This window comes from Nannospalax galili, unplaced genomic scaffold, assembly GCF_000622305.1.
Source record: "Nannospalax galili isolate Female #2095 unplaced genomic scaffold, S.galili_v1.0 scaffold49, whole genome shotgun sequence".
Lineage (NCBI taxonomy): Eukaryota > Metazoa > Chordata > Mammalia > Rodentia > Spalacidae > Nannospalax > Nannospalax galili.
In genome coordinates this window covers 1,153,593-1,166,016 of record NW_008359444.1, presented here as the reverse complement: position 1 = coordinate 1,166,016, position 12,424 = coordinate 1,153,593, and the positions used below count along the sequence as shown (strand labels likewise).

At 48.4% G+C, this 12,424-nt stretch overlaps 1 protein-coding gene across 1 annotated transcript in view; it reads left to right on the top strand.

Annotated features, from left to right (window-relative positions):
* Cfap46 (cilia and flagella associated protein 46) overlaps positions 1-12,424 on the top strand; it is an 89,931-nt gene that overhangs the window by 32,845 nt on the left and 44,662 nt on the right. The window contains exons 21-26 of the mRNA XM_008823157.3: positions 891-1,040; positions 1,796-1,903; positions 2,452-2,618; positions 8,004-8,135; positions 8,569-8,731; positions 10,860-10,947. Coding sequence (XP_008821379.2) covers positions 891-1,040; positions 1,796-1,903; positions 2,452-2,618; positions 8,004-8,135; positions 8,569-8,731; positions 10,860-10,947 — 808 coding nt within the window. The remainder of the gene's footprint in view (positions 1-890; positions 1,041-1,795; positions 1,904-2,451; positions 2,619-8,003; positions 8,136-8,568; positions 8,732-10,859; positions 10,948-12,424) is intronic.

Below are 12,424 nucleotides of genomic sequence, written 5' to 3'. Positions count from 1 at the left end.
CTCCCATAGACTTAATGCCACCCAATCCAGTTACTAAAAGATGAACATGGAGCCCAACTGTGACACAGCAGGAAAGCTCGGCACAGTGGGGAGCAGGGAGGCCAGTCACAGAAGGTGATGGTGTAAAAGAACATCCTACCTGTCACGGTGGGATGAGGGAACAGTGGGAGACCAGGCGCCCTGGCCTAGCTATAATCAGTGTTGCCCAGAGCTGTCCGGTATTCCTGTGGAATGCAACCAGACTGCAGGAAGTTTGTCTAGGAAGGATGGAAGGGGTGGTGGGGAAGGACTTCTGCACTGTGGACTGATGTGCCACCTGCATGTTCTGTGAGGACCAGGGCTCATGCTGGAGCTTAGAGTTTGAATGTCCCCCCGGAGTGAGTAGTTACTGTGCCAGGCCAGGCTGTGAGCAGTAAACCACATGTAAAGTTTAGCCCACTAAAGGTGAGCGAACTGAGGCACAGAACTGAGAAACTTGCCTTTCACATGGCCATAAAGGAGGAGCTGAGGGCAGCAGCCTTTCAGGGTGGCACATGCCCTTCACAGCCGGCACATGGTCCTTGGTACCCACACTCAGGACCAGTGCCTTTCACAGTGAGGCATGAGACCTTGCTCGGCACCCAACTCTGTCTCTGACCTTTACCAGGTAGTGACAGCCCTGTATGTGTGCAGTGATCATTCAGGGCATAAGAGGGGATAGGGTGCCCAGGGGAGTAATCCATTTCCTGCTCTGATGGGCATCTACTGAACTCCCAGAGCCCTCCAATAGTTTGAAGCCTGGACCCCAGGACAGTCTAGATAAGAGCTATGTCCTTACATGTTAAAATAGACCTTGGTTCAAGGCCCCCTCTTAGATCTGAGTTCTGTAAAGAAGAACATTCTTGTTTCAGGTCTGTGAGTTTGCGCTGAACCTCACCAATGGAAATGAGCCAGAGGAAGTGATTCCTACCAGCGTGCGCCAGCAGCTCATCTCCACCTGGGTGAAGGCCAAGCAGCTGCTACAGCAGCAGATTGGGCCACGGCTTGGCGTGGCAGAACAGGTGGGCACTGTGGACCCCTTGGGGCAGTGGGACCCACAGACCGCCCTTTCTGAAGGTCTCATCATGATCCTAGACATGGCTGCAGTTCCTGGATAGGGAGTATTTCCCCCCAGGAAGGTCTGAGGTTGTTTTGCCCCGTGAAATCGCCAGGGCACAAAGCCTCCACCAGTCTGAGTTCTGGGCCTCCTCTTGGGGCTGCCTCCCCTCAGTGCCACTTACTGACAAAGTCATCTCTTTGGCAGGATGCCAGGGTCTTCCCAAATTGAGAGCACAAACAGTTGTGGGAACAGGGTCTAGGAGAGGGGAAGGAGCAGTGTGAGCTCAGGGACCCCCGTGATGACCCTGACCTGCAGCAAGTGGGCCACGGGAGGAAAGCAGAAGGAAAAGGAGCAGGGGTGGGCAGAAGGCCCAGGAGGGATATTTAGGGTTCAAGGCAGAAGGGGTTAGGGGACATCCCGGCGTCCAGCAGCCTCTACGCTAGGACTCGGCAGCCCTTTCCCCACCGCCAGTCCTCCTCGCTGGCCAGATAACACTTCTCTAGCATCAGGCTGTATAGATTCCAGACCTTCTTCTTACCTAAGAAGATAGTGTGGAGGCTGATAGTAGCCCAAGGTGTCAGCATTCTGAATGCTGTGGTCTGGCTATTCCATGAGACTAATGCTATACAAAGTTAACTCACAGACAGTACAGATCTCTACAGCCTTCCTTCCTCATGGCCCGGGCAGCTGGATACTCTGATCTTTCTGTCCCTCCAGAGTAGCAATGAGGACATCAGTTCCGTGACCAGAGTCCTTGTCGCCCTTGAGATGTACTCATGCAATGGGCTGGGCCTTATGGACTTCACTGTGCCCTCCCTAGCCCAGGTGAGTGTCCTCCAGTATCCTAGGAGGTGAGTCCACAGAGAGGCCCCGTCCAGAATGATGAGAAACCTGAGGCTTAGGGTCTTGTGTAAGGTCAGAAGTTAAACCCACATCCACACCCATAGCACAGCTCCCCCTGCCTCCCCGCATGCAACTCTGGCTTTGGCTTGGAGCATCCGTTTATCCCAGTGTGAGGAAGATGCTCCTCTGAACGGCCCTTCTGTGTCCTCTTCATCCCAAGTCCTCAGTACAAGCAGAGGTATACATGGAGACAAGCATCCCTTGTCCTTGGTCTGGAGATGATCCCTACGTGGTAGGAAAGCTGTCAGGATGATGGAGGCATCTCCCGCAACCGAGGGCAGTAGCGAGTTTTGTGCTGCAGCTGGGCTTCACAGATCCATGTCTACATGCATGTCAAGCCATGTGCAGGTCCCATGGGGTTGATGGAACTTACCAGGCAAACAGCATAATCACTACTGTGGGCTACAGGCTCCTGGAAAGTCACTGTCACTAATGTGATGTACTTCTCCTCTGTTGCCCACGCTTGGAAGTTGGTGAAAATGACTTCTGAGTGCACCTGGTCGGAACCCCTGGTGGAGCTGCAGACCCTGACACGCCTCACCCATTTTGCCTACGTGGCTCAGGACCACGAGATCACTATGGCGTGCTCTCAGAATGCCACACAGATGGGCCTTAAGCACCTGAGTTCTTTTGAACAGTAAGTGATCTCCACAGCGGTATCCTAGAAACGTATAGTAATATTCCCAGATGAGCAGGTGTGCTGAGCATGTTGCATGTGGCAGAGCAAGAGGTACAGCCGTGCCAAGCAAGGGATGGCTGTCAGGAACCTGATTGCTATGGTCCTTCAGCTGCTGGCTCTGTGTCCTCCAGGACAGTGCAGTGAGCGGGGCCACAGGAAGGAGGGCGCTGAAGCCATACATGCCTCAGCAAGAGGTATGTGCAGATAGCTGTCTGTGGGAGAAAGCTAAGAGCTGATGAGTCTTTTAGTTCAGGCTGCTGTGATAAAAGACCACATCTAGGGAGGTCTAGACCACCTAAGCAATGAGGATTTATTGCTCATGGTGTAGAAGCTGGATGTACAAGTACAGGACATGGCAGTCAGTGTCTGGTGAAGGTCACTGCCTAGTGCAAAGAAATAACTAGGTAACTTCACGTGGTGGAAGGGGCAGGCAGCTCTCTGGTCCCCTTACAAGTGCAGGAATCCCATCTTGAGGTTCTCACCCACACTTCCAAAACCTCCCAACAGCCCCTCTGCTCATTCTATCACCTGGGGAGTTAGATTTCAGCTTGTGACTTTAGGGGGCACGTGGTTCTCAGATCATACTCCATTCCTGATCCAGACAGCTCTGTCAAGGTGATTTCCAAAGGACCCAGATGCACGCTATTTGAAACGACTTAAATAGGGGATCAGTGGAAGGAGCGTGCCCTCTGACAGGCCACTGACTAGCTTGTTGGAGCACAGGAAGCTGCTCTTGAAGTTCTCCAACTGCAAATTGCCAGTCACCAGGTGTGGTGGTTTGAATGAGAAATGTCCCTGGAGCTCACATAGTTGGACAGTTGCTCCCCAATTGGTGGTGCTGTTTGGGGAGGTTTAGTAGGTGCAGCCTTGCAGGAGGAAGTATGTCACTGGGGGTGGACTTTGAGAGTTCTCCTAGCCTTGCCCAACTTCCAGTTCCATTTTCTGCTTCCTGCACGTGGATGGAAATGTAACCAGTTAGTAACGCCCCCCTCACCCCACCCCACTCCCACCTCCTGCACACACACACACACACACACACACACACACACACACACACACACCGCCATTAAGGACACATCCTCTGGAGCTATAAGCCAAACTAAACTTTTTCTTCCACATGTTTTTGATCATGGTGTTTTCTCACACAGCAGAAAGGTAACTAATGTTGCTTTTCCCCTTGCTGTGACCAAATTCCTGATGGGAGGCAATCTAAGGGTGGAAGGGTTATTTTTGTCCAGCATAGAGGGAAGGCATGGTGGCAGGTGGCTCCATCATGCCAGAAGTGTGCATCTGGGACCCTTCGTCTCATGTCTTAGTGGAAAAGGAAGTGGAGAGCAGACAGGAAGAGGGGCCAGACTATGAAACTTGAAGCCCTAGCTTTAGTGACTCACTTCCTCCAACAAGGCTCCACCTCCTCAAGTTTTACAACTTCCCGAAACAGCACCACCAGCTGGGGACCAAGCATTCAAGCACATTAGTCTGGGGGCACTATTTCACATTCAATCGGCAGCACCAGGGCAGCCCTGGACACTCCCGTCTTCGCTTGTAGCTTCTGCAGCGTTCCACTATGATCAGAGGGCTTAGTCTTCCCCCTCCCTGAATATGGGCTGTTGTTAAGGGGTTGTTATCACAAACAGGCACGCGATCAAGACCATTTTTCTTGGGGTGCTTCGCTTCCTTCTGGCTTCTTTCCTGAGTCTAATTATGCTGAAAGATAGAGTCATGACCCAGGGCTGTGAAGGTGCTTCCTTTAGTCAGTGGCCAGTTTGGTCATTGGTCACCGAATCCAGAGTTCTCCCCGTGCCTGTCCCCGTTCTCGGAAGGAAGGCGTAGTCTTTCTTCTCAGTGGGAGGTGGCGCTATTCCCAGGTGAGGAAACTGGGGCGGACAGAAGGTCTGGGACTGAGCCTGCGATGCTTAACTGTAAGCACCTTCTTCAGCAGGGTGAGGCTGGGGAGCTTCCGGGTCAGCTGACCTACCTATGGACCCCTCATTGACAGCACCCTTTGAGGGGGTGTGGTCTGTACATCTTCTTTGCCAGTCTGGAATAAGCCACAGATGTTGCACAGCTGGAGTGAGTGAGGAAGAGTAGGGAGCTTCCATGCAGAAACAAAGGAGCTGAACATAGCCGTAATGGAGCCTCAGCCCGTTGCCCTTCTGCTAGCAGTAGAGGTGTCTCACCATGAGTGGGCAGGTCTTGGTGGCATTTCCACTCATCATCCCGGTCAGAGGTAGAGGTCATTCTTTCCCTAAGTCCACAGTAAGAAACAATTTGCTACCATGTGGAAAGTGCCTATGTGTGCTGGTGCTTGGACAACAAAGCTGTGGAGGAGCTGGTCCCCAGGGACGTGCAGGGCATAGCTTGCTGCCACGTAGGCAGGGACAGAAAGGAGAACGGCATAGATACATGACTGCCTATGAGACATCTGACACCAGGTGGGGACTGAGGACTCCTTCTAGAAGTCTCTGTTTCTGACATCTAGGTCCCCAGATGTGGTCACCTCCCTCATTCACTGCTAAGATCCCACTACAGATGAGCCAGGCTGGGTAGAGAGCTGCTTATGATGGTTATAGTCCATTGTCAACTTGATTAGATTAAGAAGTACCTGGACATTATTGAGGCATACCTTTGAGTGTTTCTGGGAGGCTGCATACGGAGAGAATTAACTGAGTTGGGAAGAACCACCAAATGCAAATGGTAACATCCCACTACCTAGGGTCACAGACTGAATAAAAAGGAGAAAAGAGAAACCTCTTTCTACTTCCTGACTATGGATGCAATCTGATTGTCCACCCTCTGTTCCTGCCACTGTGTCTTTGCCAGCATGATGGACCCCCATACCCTCAAACTGTGGGCCAAAATAAATCCTTCCTTCCTTAAATATTTCTTATCAGGAATTTTTTCACAGCAACAAGAAAAGTAATACAGGACACTGATACCAGGGAGTGGTATGATGCAGCTCATAGGCCTTTGGAAACTGGTTTGTAAGAGGAGTGTGGAAGAATTTGTAGCTATGGGCCAGAGAAACCCTGGACTTTTGTAAGCAGAGATTAGTGGTCCATTCTGGAAGAATAAAATGCTGAGAGAAATGACGGTAGTGGAGGCCCAGCTCATGAAGTTTCAGAGAGGAACAAGGATTTTGCTGGGGACTAACCTAGAGCCATTTCTGTTGCGTTCTGACAAGAAGCCTGCGAACTTCAGCTAACAGAATGTTACAGCTTAAAGTGGTGTGTTTGTGTGTCAAGTTGACAAGAGATAGGCTTGTGATGGTTAATTTCAATTGTCAGCTTGATCGAATTAGGAAACACCTAGGGAATTGATGAAGCACACCTCTAGGCTTGTCTGTGAGAGAGTTGTTGGAGTTTAGCTAAGAAGAGAAGACTCACCCTAAATGTGGGTGGCAACATCCCATGGGCTGTGGTCACAGACTGAACTAAAAAGTGAGGAAGGAGGAAGTCATCTGAGTACCAGCATTCTGTTTTTGGATTGCGGATCCAGTGTTGCTAGCTACCTGTATGCCTTCCCCAGTGTGCTGGATGTTAGCCCCTCAACCATGAACCAAAATAAACCCCCTCTTCCTTAATTGTTCTTATCAGAATTTGGTCACAGCAGTGAGAAAAATAATTAATAGAATGCCTTTTGGTGTCTTTGTCCTAGGTGGCAGGCTTTACTCACTGAGCCACCTCACAGGCCCAGACCTTGAGTTGGAAGGGGCGTCATCAAAAGGAAAGAGTGGCTGAAGTCAGCTTATCATGATAAGAGCTTTTCAGGGAAGACTGACAAGACCCCAAAGTAGAGGCCAGATTCAGGAGGTGACTGCAGACCAGAGCTGGCCGAGAGGGTCAGAGTTAGCCCCATGCAAACACCACTTCCACCATTCAAAAAGTATTCTTAGAAGAAAGTAACAAGTGGGCACCTCTGCAGTAAGGGTTGGTGTGTGTCATATGTGCTGCTGCGTATAGCTGTGGCCTTCTTGGAAATGGGAGGAGAGCTGGGCACAGCGCCTGGCCAGGCCAGGATGGTCTTCCATCAGGAATCCCTACATCAAATCTGATTTTTAAAGGAGATTCCTGTAATGAATAAAACAAAAGTACACACACAGACAACAGGGAACAGAGTCATGTAAGGCTTCAGACTCATTCCCCCCACCCCCAAAGGACTTCTGAAAATCATTTGTAGACCACTGTTGCCCCCTCATGGGGACTGGTGCCATTGCACCCTGCTAGCTATACCTCTCTTCTGGGTTGTGTGTGTAGTTCTGTATAACAAAGATCAACATTTCCAATTGTCAGTCCCCAGGCAAGGTCACCATCTTCTTCACACCCACCCAGCATCTATGAAGGTGGTTTCAGCTATCACACAGCCTCAGTTTCCTCTTCAGACCACACAGTCCCATGGCATAGCAGGTCCTTGTAGGCCAAGGATCAATAGTTTCTTCCACTGGCTCCTTGGAGCAGACACAGCAGTCAGTACCTACAAGCAAGTACTTGCCTTCCAGGACCTCAAGACCTGAAAGGACCTTCCCAGAACCAGCATATCACTCACCAAAGAAAATTGGTGTGGGCTGAGCTGCTGGAACTTGTCCCCTACAGTACTGTGTGGCCTGTACTGTGTGTGCCTAGACCACAGCTGTGCTGGATTTGGAAGCCAGAAGAATATCAGAGGGGCTACCATGCTGCTCTGAAGGGGCAGTGCGGTGTGTGTGCCCCACTAACTGTAGAGTGCATACCTCCTGGAGCAGGGCTTCTTCTTGAGTTCAGGAAACAGAGCCTGGCTGAGGGCAGGGCCCAACAACAGCTGGCTCTGCCCACCCATTGCTACATGGAAAGCCATCCAAAACTAAAAGCCATGAGAAGTCTGTCTCATAGTTCTGTGGGTTGACTGGACTCAGCCAGTTAGTTCTGGTTTGGTGTGTCTCACAAGGGCACTAAAGGACCCATCAGCCAGTTACCCACAAGCCTGATACCCACATCCCCAGATGTTTCCTGTGGACAGGTATCCCCAGGATGCTCTCCATCCAGGAATTGCTGTGGGCCTTGCTGTGTAGCATCTCTGAGCATGGTAGCTCTGAAAGGCCATCCCCACAGTGAGTGTCCAGGACACCCAGGCCACACATAGGCACCTTAACTAACATGGCAAGGAAGACTTCAGAAGCCTGGAGTTGCTTGTCCTGCATCATCAGTCAGTGGGATGAGCCCCGGGGGCACAGGAAGAGGTGGAGATGTGCCTCCATCTTTAGATGCACTTACAGAGCTACAAGTAAAAGAACAACATTCACAATGAGGAGAGCCTAGCATGTGTGACCTCCCGCATCTCCCCTGAATTGCTCTGTGTCCTCTCCAGGACTGATGTCAAGCTGGCCGCAGAAATGCTGTGCACTGTGTCCTACATCCAAGGCCGGAGCATTGTGGAGAACCTGAAGGGCAGAAAGCAGCTACGGCTGGCAGCAGCCAAAGCCTTCCTAGAGAGTGCCAGGTATACAACTGGGGGGTGAGGTGCTGGGCACCTGGCAAAACTGGCCACCACAGTGTCACAGTGATGCTATGGGATGTGATTGAGGCCTAAGGAAGGAACCAGGTGGTACCAGCTGAGCGGTTACCAGGACTGGCAGGAGGGTCCTTAGGTAGTCAGGGGTCTAAGAAGTCTGAGCGGTGGGCAGGTAGACACAGCACGGGCAAGCTCAGGACAACCCTGTGATGTGGACAGCACCTGGCCCAGGCAATTTGCTAAGGAGGAGGCCCAACAGGCCTGTCCCTCCACTGTGTCTATTCAGAGCCAAAAACACACTACTCTGATTTCCCTCCTAAATCCAGAAGCTTCTGGGATCAGATGCCCCATCAAGAAGGGAAAGGGGTAACTGTGTAGCGTGAGCAGCTTACATCTCACCGGATGAGCCATGTCATTTCAGGTTTGGGGGCCTGGCAGGCAGCAATTCCCTGGTGATGTTGGCTGCCCGGTACTACTGGAACACCTGGCTCCCACTTCTGTCTTCAGAGGGTAACAGGAGGAAGGCCAAGAGGTCCCTCCAGAAGATCATCAGCATCATCAACAAGACGGAGGCCATGAAGCAGGTGCCACAGAGACATGGGCCAGGGCCCTAGCAGGCTTTCCCCTCAGGACTGGCCAGACACAGGAAAAGAGCCTCGTAACATATATCCCACAGGACATGGCTCCCTTGGGGCATAGCTTGTGTGGGATACTACCCCTGTGGGACATGGCCTCCATGGGACACATTTTTACCTGCTAGATGACTTGACATTCCCAAGATCCAAGCTGGGCAGGAAGTTCTTGACCAAGCTCAGCGGCAGCCTCTAACCGTCTTTCCTCCTATCCAGAAGTCTCTCCTGTTCTTTTTTTCCTTTTAACTAACTTTTTTGGGTAGATTTTTAATTGAAGTTTTGTTATTTCATACAGAACATCTTAATCGTCTTTATACCCCCTTCCCCACTGGCACCCTCCCATAACCCCACACACCCTGGATTTCATGCATCCTGTCATTTGTGTTAAGGTCTATCAAGTCAAGTTAGTGTCCCCAGATGTCCCTCAATGCAAGTTCTTCCACTGAGGTCCAGTCAGTCTATCTAGAGTCCCTCCCTTTAAAAAGATCAGCTGTTCCTCACCCAGCAGTAATCAGTTGCCAATATTTCTTCAGCTAAGGTTGGGGCTGCCGCCCATTTTCACAGTTCTATGTGGGTTTTGTCTGCTTGAGTTTGCATGGGCCTTGTGCATGCTGACACCATTGCTGTAGGTTCGTATGAGCAAGGTCCTCAGGAGGCTGTGGGACTCTGTTTCCATGTGGTCCTGAACCTGGCTTTTACAATCTGCATTGTCCCTATTAGCTTCCCATTCCCAGTTTTGCTTCTCTCTTCCCTCTGCTGGTTTGGAGTTTAGTTTCTTCCTCTTTTTCTGGTATATTGAGAATTAAAGGTGGATTTCGGATTTGAGATCTTTTTTCCTTGTCAATGGAGGCATTCAGAGCTGGAAGCTTGCCTGCGACTACTGCTTTCACTGTGCCCCTAAGTTTTTTCTATTTTTCATTGTATTGATTTAACGTGTTTCGTGTCATTAAAAACAGCCAGATTCTGTTAGGGGAGTAGCCTGTGCATGGTATATATGGTATGAAGGATGTTGTCTGTATGGTAACTGTAGTATGTGTGGTGTGGTGTGGTATGTGGATGGTATATGTAGTACAGTATGTGGTATGTGCTGTACTATATGGTGTATGGGCAGTACAGTGTGGGTGTTTGATGTGTGTGTGGCATATTGTATGATGTATGTATATGATGTGGTATATGGTGTGTATGATGTGATTTGGTGTGTGTATGTGTCCTATGGTATGAATCTGGTATGGTATATATGCATATCAGTTACTTTTCCATCGCTGTGATAAAGCATCATGACCAAAGGCAACTTATAGAACATTTATTTTGACCCGTGGTTCCAGAGGGAAGAGTGCATCATTGCAGGGAGGGTGGCAGAAACAGGAACCTGAAAGGTCACATCTTTGATTGCAAACACCAAGCAGAGAAAGCAAAGTGGAAGTGGGACAAGGCTATATACTCAGAGCCTGCCCCAGGGACACTTCCTCCAGCAAGGCTGCACCTTCTAAACTTCCCAATTAGCACCACCTACTGGGGACCAAGTTTCAAATACTTGAGCCCATGGGGAACATTTCTCATTCAAACCACCACAGTGTAGTATGATATCATGTGTTTGTTACAGTATGATATGTCTGATATAATGTGTGTGGTGTGTTGTATGTCTGGTGTGGTATATATGTGGTGTGGTATCTCTGTAGCTGTGTGGTATTATGCTATGGTGTGGTATATGGAATGTTATATATGATATGGTATTATATGCATAATGTGGGGTGGTGTGTGTAGTGTATGTGGCATGGTGTGAGTGTGATGTGGTGTGTATGGTATGGTGTTATATGTATATGATGTGCTGTATGTGGTATGTATATGGTATGGTTTGTGCTATATGTATATGGTATGATGTATATATAGGCAGCATGGTACAAGATGTGGCGTGCATTAGGCATGTGTGCTGCGTGTGTGGTTAAACTTTTTGCGACGTGATATTTGTGAAATTTTACTGCAATTCCTGCATTTTGCTACTGGTACAGATAAAGAGCAAAATGGTGGAGAAACACGTTGGACCCCTCGAACATGTGGCGTTTGTTTGCTCTTTCTTTAGGAGACAGGAAAAACACTGCTTCTGCACCAGTGGCCCACGGCTGACTTCCAGAGTGGTGGAACATATCCTGAAGGTCAATTTCTCCCAGGTTGGTGGATGCAGAGCCAATGGGGAGGGGAGGGTTTGGAAAGTTTGAGCACTCCGTATAGTTCATCTTATGTCCTCGTATAAGGCACCTCAATCATGAGCACAGGTGACCACAAGTGCATCTGTTCATCATACATTACTTGATAAAGACCCTAAGGAAGACTGTTCTGTATGAGAAGGTGCCAGCCCAGGACCCTTTTTCCCCACCTGAGTGAAGAACCTTCATAATCCAGTTTCTTGGAGATGCTGGCAGATGAATCATATTGTTATGTTTTAGTCACGTTTTCTACCATAAAAAAATATGGAGATAAACTCCTAGGAGGAAAAGGAAAGAGAAACGCCACTCTGACCTTAGAATAATAGAATCATATTCATCACAAATTTAAACATACAAGAAAAATACAATTTTCTTCTCATAAGTAATCTTCCCTGTCAATCAAGAGCCTTGTGTGCATTTGGCAACTCTGCCAGCACTGCAGTATAGAATAATGGTACCTGTGTTGAATATGTTAGAACCTATTCACAGATAAAGTCGATTTAAAACATGGCCATATATGAGTAAACATACATTGTGTACTGAATCTCTAGAGTTTATAGTGTTTGCAAACACAGCAAGAAAAAAACTCAAAGAACAAGGTCTGGGAGGCAGAACTGGCCAAGCTTCTGTGCGGATGTGGTAGCTGTTTCAGCATCAAACAGCATCAAACAGAAGCTAGAAGTCAAGCTGTCATTGCCCTCAGGAAATACCACCAACTAGGTCAGAGATTTCATGATTTTAAAAAAACCATTCAAGAAGAAAAGCATCAGAAGATTGAGTTGGGCAAGTGAAACTTTTATGGAAAGGTGTATGCTTTAAAATAGATTTTTGGGGTTTTTTTTTGTTTGTTTGTTTTATTTTTTTGAGACAGGGTCTCCCCGTAGTCCCAGCTGTCTTGGAACTCACTATGTAGACCAGGCTGGCCTTGAACTCACAGAGATTAAAATTCCTGCCTCTGCCTCCCGAGTGCTGGGATTAAAGCGTGCGCCACCATGCCTGGCCTAAAACAGATGTTTTTTTAATTATTTATTTAATAACCGTATAATTAGAAGAAGCATTTCATTACAACAGCATTGATGTATTCAATAACAATTTCCAGAGCTAAGATGCATCTCTTTCAAAACTGGCTGTAAATTTTAGGTTTACAGTTGAATTGATACAGTTATACAATATTGTACGCCATATAACCCCTATAAGACAGAAAATTAAATGAGGTTTTAAACTTTAAAAAAGATCTCCATTTCATTATTAAAATACAGTTTCATACAGAAAAATTCATTTTTAATACAATTGACACGACGATGCACATGTGTTTCCAGTCTCTATATATCTGATTATTACTAGTCACAGTTGGTTACTTTCTGAGCTCCTTGGCATCTGAGCATGGATATAAAGTCATCAGGTAGATTTCAATGGTAATGTTTTTCACATCTACTAATTA